The sequence below is a fragment of the Pinus tabuliformis genome, chromosome Q (genome assembly GCF_031772625.1).
Source record: "Pinus tabuliformis cultivar Carrire ecotype Pingquan chromosome Q, CPIR1, whole genome shotgun sequence".
Taxonomy (NCBI): domain Eukaryota; kingdom Viridiplantae; phylum Streptophyta; class Pinopsida; order Pinales; family Pinaceae; genus Pinus; species Pinus tabuliformis.
The window spans coordinates 638,951,449-638,973,433 of NC_142296.1; the positions used below are offsets into that span (position 1 = coordinate 638,951,449).

At 38.6% G+C, this 21,985-nt stretch overlaps 1 protein-coding gene across 1 annotated transcript; it reads left to right on the forward strand.

Moving 5' to 3' along the window:
• Positions 1-11,148: 11,148 nt before the first annotated feature.
• LOC149221088 (uncharacterized) lies at positions 11,149-14,551 on the forward strand. The gene is made up of 4 exons (XM_089387319.1): positions 11,149-12,240; positions 13,775-13,887; positions 13,981-14,127; positions 14,218-14,551. Exons 1-4 carry the CDS (start codon positions 11,149-11,151, stop codon positions 14,549-14,551), a joined length of 1,686 nt encoding a protein of 561 aa, XP_089243445.1.
• The last annotated feature ends 7,434 nt before the right edge of the window (positions 14,552-21,985 follow it).

The following is a 21,985-nucleotide window of genomic DNA, read 5'->3' on the forward strand; positions in this document are numbered from 1 at the left end:
TTTTTTGTTTATGTTTTTGTTTTAAAATTTTAATAATTTAAATTTAATTCTACTATATTTGCATTGTAAATTTTAATTTACATCATGAATTTTTTTTTTAAACTCTTCCTGCAGGGCAAAAAAACAAAAAAAAATTGCAAAATAAATTAAAATAGTGACACAACAAGCTGCAAGCCTACAAGTGTAAAATCGTTGATTACAACATGAGCAACCACAGTGACACTGATGGTGATAGTGATTATGATGTTCAAACAGAAAGTCCTCTTGGATCTGAAATCCCATCAACAATGAATGAAACCCATGGCAGCAGTGCAGCGAGTGTTTCTCCCAGTGCAACTGCAACTACAACCCCGTCAAAGGCATTAGCTGAATATGCAAAAGGGACGTTTAATCCAATCAAATCTCTTTTGTTATATGTTACCAAAATGGTTGACTCTTCAACTCAACCAAAACCAGGAAAACAAAACAGGTGGAACACGCCATTGGAAATGCAATGTTTGTGGTCATTCTTGGTTGGGAGTTATAGTCGGATCAAGATGCATCTTTTGGGTGTAGGTGGCAAAGGGGTTCATATATGTTCAACATTAACCATATTGCAAAAATCAGAGCTCTTGAGGATGCAAATGGCAGCAAATGCAAAGGGCAACTTCTCAAGTAAAAATGTCATGGCCCAAGCTCACCAAAATATTGATGAAGCCACAAGCTCCAAAAGAAAAATAAAAGATATGCCTCCACCATCTGCTGTTGGGACTAAGGGTTCTCGTTCTTGTGCAGTGGGACCAACTCTTACAGGAATGTATGGTAAGTTGAACCGTAATGATACAAATGATGCCATTGGAAAATTTATTTTTGCCAATGGCATTCCTTTCCATGTTAGTCGTTCTCCTTACTACAAGGAGATGGTGAAGGCAATTGCAGCAGCAGGACCCTCATATGTGCCCCCAGGTGAACATAAGTTGAGCACAGTGATATTAGAAAGGCAAGTGGCCAATATTAATGTGCAAAAGGAAAATATAAGGCAAACATGGGTGAGGGAAGGTTGTTCTATTGTTATGGATGGGTGGACAGACATTGTCAAACGTCCACTTATCAACATCATAGTTACTTGCCGAGAAAGGCCTTTCTTTCTTAGAGTTATTGATTGTTCTGGAAAGCGCAAAGATGCAACTTTTCAATTTGAACTTCTTTATGATGCTATAGAGGAACTTGGATCTACAAACGTTGTACAGGTTGTGATAGATGCAACAGCAGTGTGTACATCAGTAGGATTAATGATTCAAAGTAAATACAGGCATATTTTTTGGACCCCTTGTTGTGTGCATGCGCTCAATAATGCATTGAAAGACATTGGAAAAATTGAGTGGGTCTAACTTGGTGATAGCTGCAAGAAATGTGCAGATGTTTATTTGCAATCACCATACCTCTTTAGCCATGTACAGGTCTCATGCGAGGAAGGAATTCCTCAAACCTACTGATACCAGATATGCTAGTTATTTTCTTTTATTAGAGAGGATGTTGGAGATGCAGTCAGCATTGCAGGCCATGGTTGTAACTCCAGATTGGAACAAATGGGCAGAATCCAAGACAGAGAAAGGAAAAAAAATCAAGATTCAGATATTGGATAATGATTGGTGGACAGATTGTGGTTATTTGGTGTCACTTTTACGTCCTGTAGTTGAGGTCATTCGCTACACTGATACAGATTCTCCTACTCTTGGAGAAATATATGAGACTTTTGATACTATGTTGGATCAAGTAAGGGTGGCCATTCGTGAGAAAGATCCTTCCTTAGAGTTCTATACGACCCAAATTCGACCCATTATACAGCGTAGGTGGGATCGAATGAATACACCTTTGCACATGGCAACATATGCACTCAACCCAAAATGGTATGTGGCAAGGACTGGTAGAATTCTTCCCATTGAAGATCCAGAGGTCAAAAGGGATTTCGAGCTGCCATTACAAAGATGTATAATTCAGAAGAAGGGAGAATAATTAGGAGACAGTGGATGCAATTTGCAAGTCTCAGTGGTCCCTTCAACAAGCATGATGCAAGGGAAGATCGCAATGATTTAGGCCAGACTGACCCCATTGGTTGGTGGACCATGCATGGGGATGATGCTCCAGAGATCCAACACCTTGCTATTCGCTTATTGTCTCAGATTGCTAGTTCCTCTGCAGCAGACAGGAATTGGTCCACATATAGCTTCATCCACTCTATCAAGAGGAATAGACTTTCCTCTAGGAGAGCAGAGAAGCTAGTTGCAATGCACAGTTCTCTACGTCTTGCACATAGGAAGAAACCAGAGTATCAGAAGGGACCGGCAACACGATGGGATGTGGATCCAGAGGATAGTGCACAGATAGATGACGAGGATGGACCAGATGAGTTGCGACATGGTTTGGTTGGAGTTTCATTGGTTACTGAAGAGAGCAACTCTGACTCGGATACTGACATTCCCATTGATGGTCCTGATGACTTCATGCAGCAGATAGATGTAGACGACCAATCATTTAGATTGAGTCCTTGATGCTGATTTATCATTTTATTTTCAATGCTCACTATCCATTTTTCATTTTTGAGTTGCAACACTAGATATTGATGACTTGACTCTTCACTCTTAACTATTTTTGAGTTTGAACTTTGAAACTTTGAGTTATATAAATTTAGTGTTCAAACTTTGAAAATATACTAGTATGTTTTGCTTTCAATTTAGATTCTAGAATGATGAATGATGAATTTAGTTTTTAAATCAATGTAGATTGTAGAATGATGAACCATTGAATGATGAATGATATCGATCAATGTATTTGAATATTTTATTATTGATTTTTATTTTTGTTTTTCGAATCTCATGGTATGTATGAATAATAATTAATTCAATAATGAGACTTGTCACTTGAGTATGTCATATGAATGATGTATGTATCAAAATGAATGATGAGGATGGATCAATGATTCAAATTTCAATTGTCTATTTAATATTTTTATGCTTTCATTATTGAACAGTGAACAATGAATATGAACTTGAATTATATATATATATATATATATATATATATACCTCGACAACTCCCCGCACCCCCGAAATTTCCCTAAAATTTGAGGGTACTCCCACACGTCCCCCCTGTGCATCTCCCCGCACCCGCGTCTTGGTGGAACATTGGTTTAAAAGCATTTCCATTAGAAATATCTCTCAAAGAAGCATTATGATGGAAAAATTAAAGTATTTCATGAAATGAAGTTGCGTCAATCAACCATGGAAGACTATGCAAGCAAGTCCTTGGAAATGTTGAAATATATCCATTTATCAAAAACAAGAAAGTGAAAATTCAGCACTTTATGAGTGGATTGCCTTAGTCATGCAAGGACAGAATTGAATTTAATGAGCCTAAGACTCTTGACGAGACAATAAGAAAGGCTAAATACTATTATGAACAAAGCAAGAATAAACCAAAATTCAATAGGTTATGGAATGAAAAGAAAGATGAGAAGTTTGAAGAAAGGAAGAAAGAATTTAAGACTCCACGACATAAGAATCAATCAAGGATATTTAAACCAAATTACCCAGCAAAAAGTAGCTTCCAATAGAATTTTCCAACTCAAGGTGGAGTCAAACCAATTGAGTCAATAGTTGGGAAGCCAAGGGAGCTTTGGGAAGGGCCTCTAAGGTGTTGGGGATGTAAAGAAGAGCATTTGGGGATGTAAAGAAGAGCATCTACTGGGACTGCCCTTATAGGAAGGAAAATAGTAAGCCTACTTACGATGTAGAAGTTGCAAAAATGAATGATGTGGCAAAGAATATTCCAAAAAGATATGTTGTGTTGGAGGACCAACATGCAAACAATCAAAGCTTCGGTAGTGGACGTTGATGGTAAGATTGCTAAACAAGTAGTCTCAATTTTAATTGACCCAAGATCTAATCATATCTACACTTCACCTAAAATTGTTGAGTCTTGTTTTTCTCAAAAGTGTAAATATTAGAAATCTTGGTTAGTCCAGCAAGCAACAAGAATTACGAAAAATGTAAGAAAGATGATAGAAGAATGCCTACTAGTAATGAATGACTAATCACAAATATGAATTTTAATATTTTACCTCTGGGATCATACGTTGTCCTAATTGGCATGGATTGGTTTGCAATCCATAAGATAAGTTTAAATTATTATAATAACTTTGAGTGTACAAATGATGAAGGGATGCCAAACCTAGTGAAAGGCACTCAGAGACCATTTCTTTGAGACAAATTTCAACGTTAAAATTAAAAGAATTTCAAAAAAGGAAATTATGTAGTTCATATAGAGCCAGCAAAAGAGAAAGGGTCAAAACTTGAAGATTATCCCATATTTCAAGAATTTAATGTTGTATTCCCAAATGAGATACTTGGTTTACCTCTTAAGAGAGAGATTGATTTTTCCATTGATCTTAAACCCGGATCAAAACCTATCCAAAGCACCTTATAGAATGGGCACCCCTAAATTGATGGAACTAAGAATGCAACTATAAGAATTGTTGAACAAAGGGTAATTTCGACCAGGTATATCTCCTTGGAAAGCACCAATTCTATTGTAAAGAAAAAAGACAATACCCTTAGGATGTGCATTGATTACATACATTTGAACAAAATACAAATCAAAAATAAGCATCCATTACCTCATATTGTTAATCTATTTGATTAAGCAAAAGGAGAAAAATTTTATTTTCAAAAATTGACTTAAGATAGAGATATCATCAAGTCAAAATCAAAGATGAAGATATTTATAAGACAACTTTTAGAATAAGATATGGTCACTATAAATTTATTGTGGTACCTTTTGTTCTCACCAATGCACCAACTACATTCATGTGTCTCATGAATTGTATTTTTAGGGAGTACGTGGATAAGTTTGCATTGATCTTTATAGATGATATTCTCGTTTATTCTGTGTTTGAAGAAGAACATATTACAATGGTCTTGCAAATATTGAGAAAACATCAGTTGCATGCCAACTTCAATACATGTGATTTCTATCAAAGACAGATGCAATATTTAGTACATGTTATTTTTTATCAAAGAATCTCAGTTGATCCACAAATAATCAAGGCTATTGTGAATTGGCCTACTCTGAAGAATATAATAGAAGTCAAGTCATTTATGGGACTTGTAGGATATTACCATAGATTCATTGAAGGATTTTCAAAAATTGGCCATCACATTTCTTTGTAAAAGAAAGGAGTAAATTTTGTGAGTTCTGCTAAGTGTGAAGGAAGTGTTCAACAATTAAAACTTCTTCTCACTGGTGCTTTAATTGTAAAAATTGAGGACCCAAACAAAGATTTCATAATATGTACAAATACTTGTACGGAAGGATTCGGTGGACTCCCTATGCAGGACAATTATGCGATAAGCTACAAATCCAAAAAACTGAAAAAAAATATGAAAAAACTCATGTTACCCGTGATCTAGAACTTGCAGCCATTACACGTGCATTAAAGATGTGGCATCATATTGGATGGGTAAGAAATTTACTTTGATGGCAGACCACAAAGGAATAAGGCATCTGTGTGATGAGTCTCACTTAAATGCTAGGCAAGCTAGATGGTTAGCATTTATCAGTGGGTATGATTTTGGAATTGGACACATAAAAGGAAAAGAGAATAAGGTAGAAAACGCACTTATCTGAACCACGCAATTTATCCACTTAGCAACTATCAACACTTGTGAATCGAATTTGAAATCCAGAATAAAAGAAGCTTTGAATTAAGACGAATATGTTTTACAAATAAAGGAATACAACAAGAGCGACCATATCAAAAATGTGATGGTTATCAAATGACTACAAAAGGTTTATGATCTGTAAGAACATATTTTATATTCCTCATTCAAATGAATTAAAGACACTCATCTTGGATGAAATGCACAAGAAGCCTTACTCAGGACACCCTAGTTACTAGAAAATGATCAATGCAGTAAGGAAACAATATTTCTGGCCTCAAATGAAAAAATAAATTCCAAATTACATTGCAAAATGCATTGAGTGCCAACAAGTTAAAGTGGAACACAAACACGTAACAAGGTTCATACAATCTCTACCCATTCCTTAATGAAAATGGAAAGTAATCACCATGGATTTCATCATAAGATTACCAAGAACAGTAAAACAACATGATGCCATCACGGTTGTAGTTGATAAGTTGAGCAAGGATGCTCACTTTATCCCTATCAACTGCACTTTTGAAGCAATAAATATTGTAGAAACTTTTATGAAAGAAATTTCCAGGTTGGGTGTACTACCTACCACAACGATATCTAATAGAGATCAAAAGTTCACATCAAGGTTTTGGAAAGGATTATTTGAAAGCTTATATCCACAATTGGATTCCAACACTACTTATCATCCACAAACAGATGGGCAAATGGAAAGGACAAATCAAGCATTGGAAGATATGCTTCACATGAACGTTATGAGTAAACCAAGTAAATGGAGGAATGCATGCATTTGGTAGAATTTACATATAATAATGTCTACCAAGCATCAATACAAATGAGTCCTTGTGAGACACTATATGGTCGAAAATGTAATACACTTTTAAGTTGGGACAATCCAATGAATAGAATCACGCTTGGACCGGAAATGTTGTAAGATGCGGAGAAAGAAGATAAAACAAAAGTTGAAGATAGCACAAGACAGAGAAAAAAATAATACACAGAATTCAAAGTTGGCGAGCATGTGTATCTTAAAGTGAAACAACAAAAAGGTTCTCTACAGCTTGGAACCTATGCCAAACTTGCATCCAGATATTGTGGACGCTACGAAAATTTGGAAAGAATAGGAAAATTAGCTTATAAACTTGCTTTGCCAGCAAATGATAAAGCACATAACATTTTTGTAAAGTCCCAAATGAATTAATTACCTTCAGAAAGACAAAACCCAATTTTTCCAATGTTGGGGCCACAATGTGCAAATATTGGGTCAGCTGGGGCAAAAGAGTCCAAAAGTGGGGGTTGCTTACACAACCCTTCAAATGTGGAAGCCCATGGAGAAAACTATAAATAGAGGGGAGTTGGAATCAAATTATCATCATTGGATTGGATCAATTTGTCTCTGTTTTCTTTTAGCATGAGGCTCTCAGGATTTTAAGACCCCTTTCCTATCCTTTGACTAGTTTCGGTGGAGGTGATCCCACCCTACCTAGTCACCCTTTCTCTTGTCCTGGCACAAGTGATTGAAGGAATTATCGTTTGGTCTAAGGATTGAATATTCTGCTTTGTTCTGGCATACAACATATCCTTTTAAAAAAATTGGAAGGCAGGTTTCGGTGCTCATTCTTGAGGTGGATTGGCTTTCTGTAGCAGAATTGAGGGTTCATTTTGGGAAAATTCTTGGTGGACATTTCTGAGGCTAGTTCGGCCATGTGGCCTAGCCTCTGACACAGAGCGAATTCATTTTTATCTACGACCCATCTTCTGAAGCACAGTTCAGCCCTGCAGCCCACCTTCTAAAGCACAGTTCCGCCTAGTCTCTAAGAGAGAGCGAATTTGTTTTATATACGGCCATCAAAGATAGAAGAAATTGTTCATGTTGGTTCAATCCTACAGTGGTCTGAGGTCAAATTGCAAGTCTCTCTGTGATCGAAATAGGGATTTTGTGCGAGTATCCCTGAGGCAACCATTGGGCAATGCGGCCAGCACACTCTGTGTTACTCCTGCAACCAACAGATTGGGTTTCTGAACGTATTCTGCGTATGGCTTGTTGTGGGTAAAGGCACTTGCATTCCCCTTGCTAGTGCTTCACATCAATTCTATAGAGCCTCCCCTTTCACATCACAGCCAAGGTGTCTATAGCAATGAGGCAGATTGATCCATACTAGTAGAGGCAAGTGCGGGTAGCACAGACAAATAGTAACAAATTAATGGTCTGTTATTAGTTTAGCAACGCATAATTAAATAGTGTGTACAGGAAACTGTTGATCTATTGGACATTGTCAACACAATCTGAACTATATTAGTGGATTATTGATTCATTGGGAAATCAGCCCTAGTTCAGTGGGATTTTATTGAGCAATCATATATTATTGGAAAATTTTAAATTCATGCATGCATAGAAGGTATCTATTGTTATATTGAACGTGCACTGTTATTGTAAAAATCTCTTCTGATTTGTTGGGGAACCCTAGCCTGGAGGATGTTTAAAGATGGAACAACTGGAAGCATTTTTTGGCAAGGAATATGCAAATTCTTGGTGGAAATTAGAAGAGCAGCAAGCGAAAACTATTAAAAGATTGAAAGAATGGAACAGAATGGCTCTTACAAAATTAGAAGAGATGGACAAAAGAGCTGCAACACCCAAGCAAAAGGAAGAGGCTGAGAACGACAGCTAACCTAAGAAAAGTGGAGGTAGTATAGAAAGCCAAAATAATGTTGATGTAGATGTTAAGATCAATGGTCGGGAAGGGTCTGCCAACAAATTACAAGGTAATCAAAATCCAGCAACACATTATCCCCCAGAATTTCGTAAGGCAGTGCTTAATATCAAGGAATCTTATACTCAGAAGGATCAAGCAATTGTTGGTAAGGGTAAAGATACTGAAAAATCAAATGCAAGGGCTAAAAGAATTACAAAAGTTGCCAACATTGGCACAGAGAGAATAGCCAGTAATGACCAAAACTATGAAATATCTTATGTAAAGAAATGAGGATCATTAAGGGAAAATCGTGATCTCCCAAGGAGAATACCTAAGCCTAAGCTTGAGATGTTGGAAAATAGAAAGCATAATAGTATTTGTACACAGGCAACAAAAGTTAAGCAGGATATTAAGAAGAAAAAAAGAGGTGTCAAAGGGTCGATTGATGGTAAGAACCTTTATCAGGTTAGTGGTAAAACGGCGTCTGTTTGTATGAATATGGCAATAAGGATGTTTCGAGACCAGAAGAGCATGCAAGGATCAACATTTTGCTAGTTCCAAAAGATTCAGCAGAGAAACAAAGAGTTCAAAAATGGGGAGTCTTGTAAGTTAGTTTCTGAAGTATCTCTAGAACCATCTAACATTTCAGAAGAGAAAGCGGGGAATGATGGAGAAGCAAATATAAGGTCTGATATGCATGGGGATCAAGGCATGCTCTAGTATTTAGGGCATCTGATTCTGCAGGAATGAGACCTGGGCGTGTATAGACCTGCTGCATTTAGCAACTTGTGCGCATTACGTCATAATTACCAAACGAAGAAATAGGCATGTCCCTGTACCGTTGAATTATCATTTGACAACGAATCTAGGTCATTAGTGAAGGATGTCTTATACTTGACCTCTGAAAGCGAGCTTGCATCGGATCATGCAGTAGAAACACAAATCGTAATTAGTTGAAACAAAATACAAAGTGGTGGTTTTTTAAGCGGTGGGGCTCCAGATGGTCTCTTTGGTTTAGGACATTTCAGTTCCAAGTTTGCTTGCAAAAGTGGGATTGATGCGAAGTTCATTTTCAATGTGTTTTCAATCTGTTGATCTAGAAGGATTCTTTTTGGGAATCAAGGGGCATTAGGCCAGAAGACTACACCTTTCCTAGCCTCTAGTGGGACACATCCAATGTATATTTTTGAAGTTGAAGATATTCATGTTGGCTCAACAGTAGAAAAATGCATAGGTTTTAAAGTCTTGATTGATAGTAGAACTCCATTCACATATCTTTCTAGTGATACATTTAAATGCCTTGCCAAAGAAGTTGATGCACAAGTGCCCCACCCAAAAGCTTACTATTATGGTCTTCCTTGGGATCATTGTTATCAAGTAAGTAGAGGATCTAAGTCATCAGATTCTCTTTCTGTCCCTATTGTGTCACTTATTTTCAGAGAAGGGGGCAAATTTTCTATCTTCAGGTTGTTTACGGGTAATGGGACATTGGAAGGTTTTTGCTTGGTAGCAAAAGAGCTATGTTGTCGGATCCGGCCGAGGCAAGAGGAGTATTGCCGGATCCACGGATCTGAACCGGATCCGGATCCGGATCTGCCAAAAACACCTCTAAAATATGTATTTTTTATATTTTGACTTTTTAGAAACGGCCAACTTTCCGAGGAAACGGATCCCGATGGTGGCTGCCGGAAACGCCGAAATGGTTTGCCGAAAAAGTCAGAAAAGCGGATTTTTTTTTTAGGTTTCGATTTTAGTTTTAGGTTTTAATTTTATTTTGCATATAGTGTGGTCCCTGCTCCCCTTTGTCGGCACTCAGCAATCATAAACATCGGACCCCTGCTTCCTTTGTCGGCATTCACCCCAGGCTCACCGTCGGCCCCCCTGCACACAGCCATTTGTTCCAGGCTCACCGCCGCCCCCCCCCCTGCACACAGCTATTTGTTCCAGGCTCACCGCCGCCCCCCCTTGCACACAACCACTTGTTCTGGGCTCACCGCCGGAACCCCTGCACATAACAACGCAAGCCCCTTGCACACAATCACTCTCACAGTTCACGCCGACCCCCCGTGTTGCACACAGCAACGGAACACTGAACAAGGAAAGCAATGCAGCATTGAGGTTTACCGTTTACGGTGTATGTTGGTTGTCTAGATTCAACCAGAGGAATCGGGCTTCAGCAAGGTAATTAATAATTATATTATTTCCTGTAGTGTTTAGTTGTATTTAATTAGTTATATTTAAATTATAATATTCACTGTAGTGTACTGTAATTATAATATTTATGTAGTGTTTCAGTTTAAGTCATTATAATATTTAGAATATTTATTGTAGTGTTTAGGTAATTATAATATTACTGTAGTGTTTAAATTTTTAATATTTTTTACTGTAGTGTTTAGGTAATTATAATATTACTGTAGTGTTTAAATTTTTAATATTTTTTACTGTAGTGTTTAATATTAATAATATATGATATTAGCCTAATACTAGTGGTAATAGTAAATACTAATTTAAAATTTTTAATTTTTTAGTGGTAATTTTAAATTACTAATTTAACTCTAGGGAGTGGAATGGTGTTAATACTTGGGCTTTTGTGGACAATGTTTGAGCTCTATTTAAATTTTAATGTATTTAAATTTTAATTTTTTTATGTATTTACTATTTAATTTTGTATTTTAATTTTTAATTGTTTATTGATAATATATTATAATTTGAATTTTATATGCAGTAACCAATAGTTGAATAGAGTCTATACCATTATCATTATGGAACCATCACAGCATGAGCATAGTGAAGGGGAAATCATCAAAACAGACCCAAAATCTCCTCTATGGCAGTATGTGGAGATTATTGGAAAAAATCCCGGAGGTGGTTCATTTAAATGGAAGTGCAATGAATGCCAAGATATAAAAAATGGCTCATATACTAGAGTGAAGGCCCATCTCACTGGTCAAACTAACATAGGGGTGCAAGTATGCACCGGGCCAAAAAATGCAAATGGCAAACCTAACCAAGGTTTGAGTCCTGGAAAAATGAAATTCTATGCATCTTTGCAAGAAGTTGTTGATAGGAAGCTTGCTAAGGGAAAACACCCTGTGCAAAGCTCTACAACTAGGCCTCCATTGCCATCTAGGCTTGCTGCCACATCTAATAAAAGGCCCACTCTAGGCCCTCTTGAAGCATGTTTCAATAATCAAGGTAGAGACATAGTTGATGAACATGTAGCTCGTTGCATCTATGCAAATGGGCTAGCATTCAATTTGGTGTGTTCCCCTTATTGGCAACAAGGGATTAAGGCAGTTAATGAAGCGCCAAAAGGGTACAAAAGCACTAGATATGAAAAAGTCTGCACTACTTTGTTGGCATCAGAGAGACAATTTGTGGATAGACAGCTACAGGCAATCTGGGATACATGGGCAGAAACAGGGGTGTCCATCATTTCTGATGGATGGAGAGACCAAAGAAACCACCCATTAATTAATGTTGTTGCAGTATGCCCCCAAGGGGCAATGTTTTTTAAGGTTGTTGATTGCAGTGGAATAGAGAAAAATGCATCTTTCATATCCACAATTCTTATTCATGCAATAGAAAGTGTGGGGCCACATAATGTTGTCCAAGTCATTACGGACAACGCACAGGGTTGTAAAGCTGCAGGTTTGATTGCGGAGAGTCGATATGATCACATCTTTTGGACTCCATGTCCAGTACATTCATTGAACCTTATGCTTGCCAAGATTGGTGAGATTGAATGGATCAATGAAATATATGTAGCATCAAAAGAAATCCAAATGTTCATAACAAATTATTCAATGTCCCAAGCCATTTATCGGGGTTTTGCAAAGTTGGAGGTACTGAAGGTACTTTTTTTAAATCAATATTATCTATATTGGAAATTCTTATTTTTAATTACAAATTTATATATGGTTTCTCCTAGGAAACCGGATTCGTCCCAAACCCCCGGCGAATCCCGAATCTGGCGAATCCGACACGATTCGGTCCGGATTCGTGTCCAAATCACAGGACACGTCGTGTCCGAGGGCGTGTCGCGATTTTCAGGGGCGTGTCGCGATTTTAGGACACGTGTCCGGTTTCCAGGACTCGCTAAGCTCAGCGCGGGTATGAAAAGGGCGTGTTTGCTCATTAATATTTTCATTTGGTAAGTGATTTGTGTTGTTGCAGCAAGGAGTAGAGCATTTTGGCAGCTTCATAATCAAGTCTAGGCCCTAGTATTGATATGCTATTCATGGTAATGTTAAATTCTTAAAGTAAAAGTGACATTCTCCTTAATCTTCATTTTCATCCTTTTACTTAAATTTTTAACATTACCATGAAATGACTCAGGATGTTTGAGAGTGGTTCCGGCCTCATTGGATTCCATATGGAGAAAGTAGAATTTTAGATTTCATTCAAAATCCAGCAGTCTTATCAGTTTTTCAGGATTTTAGGATTGGGGGATTGCAATGTTTCCATTGAATTTTGTCATGTATTAGGGTATGGAACTCGTATTTAATCAAGAGCACCAAACCAAGAGCTTCTGAATATGTCGCTCCCGCTCCCCGCTTTCGCTCCCGCTCCCAAGTAACACTGTTCCTGATGATATGGGTCTGGACACCATTGTTGAGTTGGCATTGGCCAACATGGATCTCAATGATCCAGTGCTAGAGCCTGTTAGATTTGATGACTTAGAGGGGTCAGCCTCCATACCAGCAGATGCAAAGGCGACTATGGATACAGGGAGGAGGAGGATGTAGAGGAGAGCAGTGGGGACCATGATGATGGGGACAGTGATGCTGATTCTGATGCTGATTGATGCCTTGAGGCTTGTATACCTGTAGTTGTTTTATATTTTCTATTTCTATTTGCCATTGGCATTGCACCAACACTACCTATGTAACACATTTTGATTTGATGACTTAATGAGAAAACTACAGTTGTCAGTGTGTTTATCTTACTATCTTGTAGTTGTAAGTTGTCTTTCAGTTATGAATTATGAATCATGATTTAAATTTTTAATAGATTTATCATTTATGTGACCAGTACCACTGACATTTATTTGAATTTTGTATGTACTATGCATGCTAATATCTATAGATGAAGATCTGTGTTTGAAATCAATAAATTTGTATCATTAATTAAAATTTGTGTAAGAAATATGATAATATCTAATTTTTAATATATATATATATATATATTTTTAAATATATATATATATTATATATATATATATATATTTTAATAAAATAATATATAACGTGTCCTAACGTGTCCTGTTCCGGGGGGTCAGCGTGTCCCGAATCCGACACCACGAATCCCGAATCCTACGTGTCCCGAATCCCCGTGTCAGGTGACTTAGGGTTTCTCATTTAAGATTTGACTTTTTGAAACTTGTAGGTTGTTGAAACTCATTTTGTCATAAAGAGACTTGTGGAAGTGAGACAAGCATTACAAGCAATGGTCATTGACCCTCTTTGGGAATCATGGAGAACTTCCACTTTTGATAGAGGGCAAAAAATCAAGTCCATCATTCTTGATGATGCATGATGGGACAAGGTCCAATACCTTTTACGGTTCACTGAACCAATCTTGACCTTGATCAGGGCATTTGATACAGATACACCTTACTTGGGGGAAGTTTATGAAAACATTGATAGTATGTTCGAGAGGATAAGGGAAATTATCAAGGCAAGTGAAAATGACCCTTATGAAACATTCTATTATTTAGTAAAGGACATAGTTACAGAAAGGTGGAACAAAATGACCACACCATTACACCTTTTGGCATATGCATTGCACCCTAAATACTATCATTCTAAAATTTTGTCTTTACCTGGTAGAACAGCACCAAACAAAGATTCTGAAGTGGTACAAGGATACAAGACAGCTTTGAGGAAAATTTATAGAGATATGGGAATTGCAATGGATGTCCGCCAAGAATTTGGAGGGTTTGTAGAGTCTACTGGTAGTTTTTCAGATCCAGTAGGTATGGATGATCAAGGGCATCTTTATCCTATTACTTGGTGGGGCTTCCATGGTGGGGATAGCATTCGTCTCTCTACTCTAGCTACCAGGTTGTTATCAAAGGTTGCTAGTTCCTCATCAGCTAAGAGGAATTGGAGTACATATGGCTTCTTCCATTCAGTGAAGCGAAACAGAATGGGAGCGACATAGGCTGAGGATCTTGTTTATGTTCATTCTAACCTTCATCTTCTATCACATGTTGAACCAGAGTATAAAAATGGTCCGAGCAGGATGTGGGATGTGGGGCCTCTCTGACTTGAACCTGACACTAAATGCCATGACTCACCTCAACCTACTTGAGGATATTGTTCCACCACCAGTCTAGCCTACTGATGCAACTTCCTACATTCCAGGACCCCCATCATCTATTCATAATGTAGAGTTGCAATATGCAGAAGATATAGATCCATTTGAGGATATGTAAATGTTTTGACTATTATCATTTATGATATTATGATCCTTTTTGTTACTTTGTACGAGGGAGGATGCATCATTTCAGTGTTTCAATCTTCATATTTATCATTCAGTGTTCTAAAAAAGTTTGATGGTTTCATGGAGTATTTGATTTTTTAGCTCTAAAGTGTTTTTTAAAATTTTAAAAATATTATTATTATTATTACTATTATTATTATTATTGTACGTGACGTATCCTTGTCATATCCGGATCTTGGATTTTCAAAAAACTAGCGGATCCGTATCTGTATGCGTATCCTGGTAACATAGCAAAAGAGTACACCAGTGATAGGACAAGTGCTCAAGAGGATGGGAGTATAATGAGCGTGTTTGTTGTCCATAAGCAAACTTATGGTTTTGGCAAAGCAGTTACTAATCTAGCGCCCCTCTCAGTTGAGGACAACAAATTAGTGAAAAGGATCTTTTAAGACTCCTTCAAAGACAATCTCAGAACAAGTAAAAATATTTTCAGTTGCAGCTGTTCAATTTTGTTGACCAAGTTATAAGAAGAAGTCAATGGAACAACCCAAGGAAAGATGCGGGTTGTGTGCTTCATGCCAACCAATTGCAAGTTGCCACAAAACCTGCTTACCGAATTTGGATGCAAATGTTCTTGGCAATCTTTGTCCAACAAAGAATGGAGAGGGTTGTCTTCCTGTAGTTGTTGCATATATACTATAAATTGAAGATTTCTTGCTAGGTTTAGTGGTTGGCCCATCGGAGAATCTGGACTACAGTAACCATTGGTACAAATGTCTTGAGCAAGCTTCTACAACGAAAGAAATCAAGGCATCTTTATTAGAACTTAAGAAGTACATTTGGCCTTTAGCACTAACAACAGGTTGGACTAAACATGTAGATGATTGTCCCCTTGAGTTTATGTTGGTCATATAGGCACATCTCAAGCGTTGTTGTCAACAAGGGAGCACCAAAATTGACATGAAGCAATAGTAGGTCGAGGAAATGAGGGCAATGAAGTTGACCAACATTACACTAATAGAACCAAAAGTGATGAAAGCAATGCATGGGTGATAAAAGTTTGATGAAAGGGAAAATTATCCAATAGTTGAAATTGAAATTGCTTGAAGACAAGCAATGTCAAGAAGGGGGGATTGTAATGTCCCCAATGAATTAATTGCCTTCGGAAAGATAAATAAGTCTATCTAACTTCGTAGGCTATAGTCTTGATAAAGGGGTTAAACCCAATTTTTCCAATGTTGGTGCAACATAGTGCAAATATTGAGTCAGTTGGGGAAAAAGAGACCAAAATTGGGGGTTGCTTACACAACCCTTCAAATGTGGAAGCCCATGGAGAAAACTGTAAATAGAGGAGAGTTGGAATCAAATTATCACCATTGAATTAAATCAATTTGTCTCTGTTCTCTTTTAGCCTAAGGCTCTAAGGGTTTTAAGACCCCTTTTCTATCCTTTCACTAGTTTCAGTGGAGGTGATCCCACCCTACCTAGTCACCCTTTCTCTTGTCCTTGCACAGGTCATTGAAGGAATTCTGGGTCGTTCTGAGGATTGAATATTCTCCTTTGTTCTGGCATACAACATATCCTTTAAGGCAATTCGGAAGGCAGGTTTCAATGCTCTTTCCTTGAGGTAGACTGGCTTTCTATAGCGCAATTGTGGGTTCATTCTAGGCAAATTCTTTGTGGACATTTTTGAGGCCAGCTCAGCCCTATGACCTAGCCTCTGAGACAAAGCGAATTCGTTTTTATCTGCAGCCCACCTTCTGAAGCACAGTTCGACCCTACATCCTCGTCTCTAGGACAAAGTGAATTCATTTCTAGTATCTACCTACAACCCACCTTCTGAAGTACAATTCAGCCTTGTAGCCTAATCTCTGAGACAGAGCAAATTCATTTTTATCTGTGGCCACCCAAGGCAGAAGATACTATTCATGTCAGTTCAATCCTACATCAGTCTAAGGTCAAATCACAAGTCTCTCTGTGATCAAATTAAGGCTTCTATGCGAGTTTCCCTGCAGCAACTATTGGGTATTGCGACCAGCGCAGTCTGAGTTACTCTTGCAACCAGCAGATAGGGTTTCTGAAGGTATTATGCATATGGCTTATTGGGGTAAAGGCACCTGCAAACCCCTAGCTAGGTCCTCACAGCAATTCAATAGAGCCTCCCCTTTCACATCACGACGAATGAGTTTATAGCAGCGAGGCAAATTGATCAGTACCGATAGAGGCAAGTGCAGGTAGCACAGACAAGTAGTAACAAATTAATGGTTTGTTATTAGTTTAGCGACACAAAATTGAATAGTTTGTACAATAAATTGTTGATCTATTGGACATTGTTAGCACAATCTGAACTATATTAGTGGATTACTTATTCATTGCGTAGTCAACCCTAGCTCAGAGGGATTTTATTGCGCAATCATACTATTACTAGAAAATTTTATATTCATGCATGCATATAAGGTATCTACTACTATACTATGATTCTCTTTTTATTTGTTTGGGAACCCTAGACCAAATTGTAACCCTAAGGCAGTAATCCCCTTGGGAGATTATAGTATTTCATGTATCTTTGTTAAAGAACTACGACATATATTAACCATGTCATTGATTGGGTTGTAATTCAAATGGAACTAGAGAGAGAGTTCCAGCCAAAAACCCTTATGGCATATGTGCATATTAGACAGGAAAGTAATATTGCTCCAAAACCAAACCATCACAAGAGTAAAAGTGTAATGGAAACATTTTAGGCTTGATGACATGAGCGCCTATATGGGCTATGATACCACAAGTGGGGAAAGATAAGGGAGTCTAAAGGATTTCTTTATTATTCTTCCTATCTAACCTACCTTATCATCTTCACCTTATTAAAGTTATGAGTAGTGGAGAAAATCAATTCCTAGAGTTCAGCCCATCACAACTATACTTTAGAAAGGTGTCTCCCCCACATTCTGGGAACAAGAAGTAGAGTTGGGGGGCTTCTTGCTACAGGAAATGAATAGAAAGTTTGAATGGGAGGAAGGAGGTTGGGAAAGAGGGAAGAAAAAATTTTAGATACGAGAAAATAGAAAACACAGTTAACATATAGATGAAACTAGTCGTGAAAACAAGCCATATTCTTGTTGAAAGAGCCATGAAACCAGAAAATTTGCAAGGAGGTTTTGTGACATCAACTAGACCTTTCTGTGTCTTCACTAAAGAGCATTAGAAGAAGAGACTTTTTATGGACTGAGAAGAAGAGAAGGAATTCCTCTTGGGTTTGCGAGTCAAGTAATGTGGGTGCCTAAAGTTGCTCTGTCCTTTGCAAAACTTGGTAGTGGGAATTATTGTTAAAATTGGCAACTAGGGCCAAACTCCATGTGGGTCTTCTTATTGATGGTAGCTGATATTTTTCTTGAATTCCTCTCATCGAGAGGTGTAGGATTGATCTAAAGATCATCTGATTCCGATATGTATTCATGGAGATATGAATTTATTTGTGTTATGTGACAATTCATCAAGGTTGGCCAGCAACCAAATTACCCCCGTCTATCCTCAACGTTTTACTATAAATGGAGGTGGCCTTCAAGTCATTTAGTTACTCATCTCATGTGATCTCTTCCTCTCCACTCATTTCGGTTTTGGTGGAAGGAAAAATATGTTGTTATAAGAAAAGATGCCCTAGATCTAAATGTTGTCATGGGGAAGAAGGCTCTACGCAACCCTAAAGAAGATGCCCTAGCTCCTAACGTTGGCATGGAGATGAAGGGTGATCACAGTTATGAGGAGAGGCTTCAACGCTAGTATAGAGGAGCCCTAACATTGGCCTAATGATGCCCTAAATCTAATACGTTGTCATGGAAGGGATGCCCTAAATCTAATACGATGTCATGGAACGGATGCCCTTAATCTAATACGTTGTCATGGAAGGATGCCCTAGACTCTAACACAGTCAGGGAAGAAGAAGGTTTCCATATCACAGCAAGGAAGTGACCTAAACGAAGGTTTAATACCACTGTTCTAGAGTGCCCTAAACGCAATACTAGGAAGATAGAATCACAGTCTACATTGCCCTAATGTGGAGAAGCTCTACATTGCCTAAATATGAAGAAGCCTAACGTTGTCATAAGAGATGACCTTAAGCATGAAGAAGGTCCTCTATCTCTGAGTTTGAACATTGTCCTTAACTACCCTAAACACTGTGTCATGAAGACCTGTTGAAGGAGTCTATAACTATAGCCTAGCTGCTCTGCTAGGCTGCAAGCCATAGCAAGCAGCTAAGGCTGGTATGCATTTGCAGCAAATTGGATGCAGTATGTTAAGTGCAGCATAAGTATTCCAGCAGCATGGATGTATAGCAGTAGCATGATGTGTTGCAGCAGCTTGATGATGATGGGTGCAGCAGCATGATGATGATGTATTGCAGTATGCATAGTGCAATGAAGGGTACGGCACAGTGCAGCATGAAGGATGCAGCATAATGATGATGAAGAGCAGCATGATGGGTACAGCATGATGATGAGGTACAGCTCAGTGATGGGAGCAGCATAGTGATGAGAGCAGCTCAATGATTGGGTGCAGCACAGTGACGAGTGCAGCATGATGATGAGGTGTAGCACAATGACGGGTGCAGCATGATGATGAGGTGCAACACAATGATGGGTGCAGCATGGTGATGGAGTCACCTTGGAGGATCAGTTGAAGCAGTATGCCTTCACCTAAGTTCAGATCAGCTACCTCATGTGTTATCTTCATAAAGAAGATTTATGCTCTTATTTTGATAAGTCAAAAGGTTGACCTCTGATGTATATGTACTATCTCTCTTTGCTGAACTACTGAAGAACATAAGAAGAATTGATAAGGGTTTCCCCACATTGGGGTTTGTCCCTCGCTGGTGCCACATCTTGTGTCTCTTGTCTTGGCTTGTCTTCTACGATTTATGTTTATGTTCTATCTGCATTTTACTATCATGCTAAATGTGATTGCTAATCTGGAATTGATATTGAGCTAATATGGAAAATTGAAGTAAATTTGCTCTCAGCATAGAACATACCTAAAATTAACATGGTATTAGAGCTGAGGTGAAGACAAAGCCCAAGCAAGAGTGAAAGAGTAATCACCGAAGACAGTTGGACAAAGACAAAAAGGCTCAATGGGTTCCTCGTCCCTCTTCAAATTCACCAAGGGTGAAGTTGAAGTAAAGAAGGTTATCAAAGTGGCGCAACAGAAGCATCTGGTGGCCTACCTATAGGTCACTTCAATGGGAAGACCGAATCTAAGAACAGAAGGAAAGGAAGATGCCTTGCTTGCAATAAGTTTGGCCATTATGCAAGGAAGTGTCCAAATAGAAGGGACACACCACTTGATGATGATAACAATCATTACAGGGGCATCTTCAATGATCAAAGGAATGACAGGTACAATGGCAAATGAAAAAGGAATGTAGGTCATCTGGGAAATGGTAGACTCTTCAAAGAAAGCAAAGAACTCCAAGTATGAAGAATCAAATGTTGTTTTGGATAAGCAAGAGGAGTTATGCCCTCTTCAATACCTCTCCTCTGGACACTTTGGAAAAGTAGTATATTGGTAATGGTGCCTCCAGGAACTTCACCGGACACAGGGAAGCTCTCTCCAATCTGAGAGAGAAGAAAACAATCATGGAGATTATTCTTGGAGACGATGCCACCTATCCCGTAAAGGGTGTAGGGAATGTTACCCTTCAATTGGATTAGGGTAACTCAATTCTTTCTTTATGTACTTGATCTCAAGAAGAACCTGGTGTCCATTTCGGAAATGGAAGACATTCATCGATGAAAAGGTACGTATTTGAAAAAAAGAGTTTTAAAGATGCTCTTGAAGTTCAGAGTTGGCAATTTGTATCAAGTTGCATGAAGTCCAATGGGGACCATGTCGGTTGACACATCTCTTCTATAGCACCAGAGGTCAACTCATTATGGGGCCCTACCCAATGTGTGTCGGATGATGACAAGGATGCCTGAACTCAAGAAGAGCATGAAGGTACATGTTCGAGATGTACTGAATGAAAGCTTACAAGGGGACCATTCCACTCATGTAGCAAGTCCACAGATTTGGAACAACCCAAGGGGTTTGAGATTCATGATCAGAAATCTCATGTATGCAGGTTGAAGAAAACTCTCTATGATTTAGAGCAAACACCCCGAGTTTGATATGAGAGGATTGGTAGCTGTCTGATGAAGCTGAGATTCACTAGGAGTGAAGCTGATCCAAACCTTTGCTTGAGGGTTGTGGATGATAGGCCTCTCATACCGGTACCTTATGAGGACGACCTCTTTCTAAGAGGTGCAGACCCTCCCATTTGCAAAAGTAAAAGGGAGTTGGATTCTGGATTTGGAATGGTGAACTGCAAGCCCGTGACTACTTCGATGAAGCCTAACTTTAAGAAGTTATGCGGTAGTGATGCTAGACCTGATTTGGGAAATGCCCGAGTTTCATAAACTCATGCTAGCATTGATGTTCTTAGTGAACTCCTGTCCGGATATATGTTTTGCAATTAGCATGTTGAGCTCATATATGGTTGAGCCTCACTGGATTGGTGCCAAGAATCATTTGAGATATCTTCAGGGCACAATCTCTCATGGATTGAGATACACTGCCGGAAATGTGAAGCTGCATGATTATTCTAATGTTGATTAGGCAGGCAGTGTGGAGGATCACAAGAGCAATTATGGGTGTCGGTTCTCTTTGGATTCTGCTCCGATATTCTGGATGAGCAGGAAGCAGAAGTCGGTTGCTTTGAGCACCACTGAGGCCCAATACATAGCTGCAAGTATGGCCTCGGGTGAAGCTGTCTGGTTGCGGAAGCTCTTCAGTGAGTTGTTTGGACACATGTTGGATATCACCGTGATCTTCTATGACAACTAGAGGAGGATTCAATTGTTGAGGAATCTCGTGTTCTATGATCACTCCCAGCATATAGACATCAGGTACCACCTTATCTGGGAAATGGTACAACGGGGAGCAAGAAGGCTCCATCACTCTGGGACTGATGTCCTTGTCATCGATATTCAGATGAAGCCCCTGGGAAAGGTCAAATTCTTGACTTTCCGAGAACAACTAGGAGTCATGGAGAGACTCTCTCCTAAAGGTCTAGTATAATATGGACATTGAGCTCTGGAAGCTCTGAGGGGCTTGGGGGTA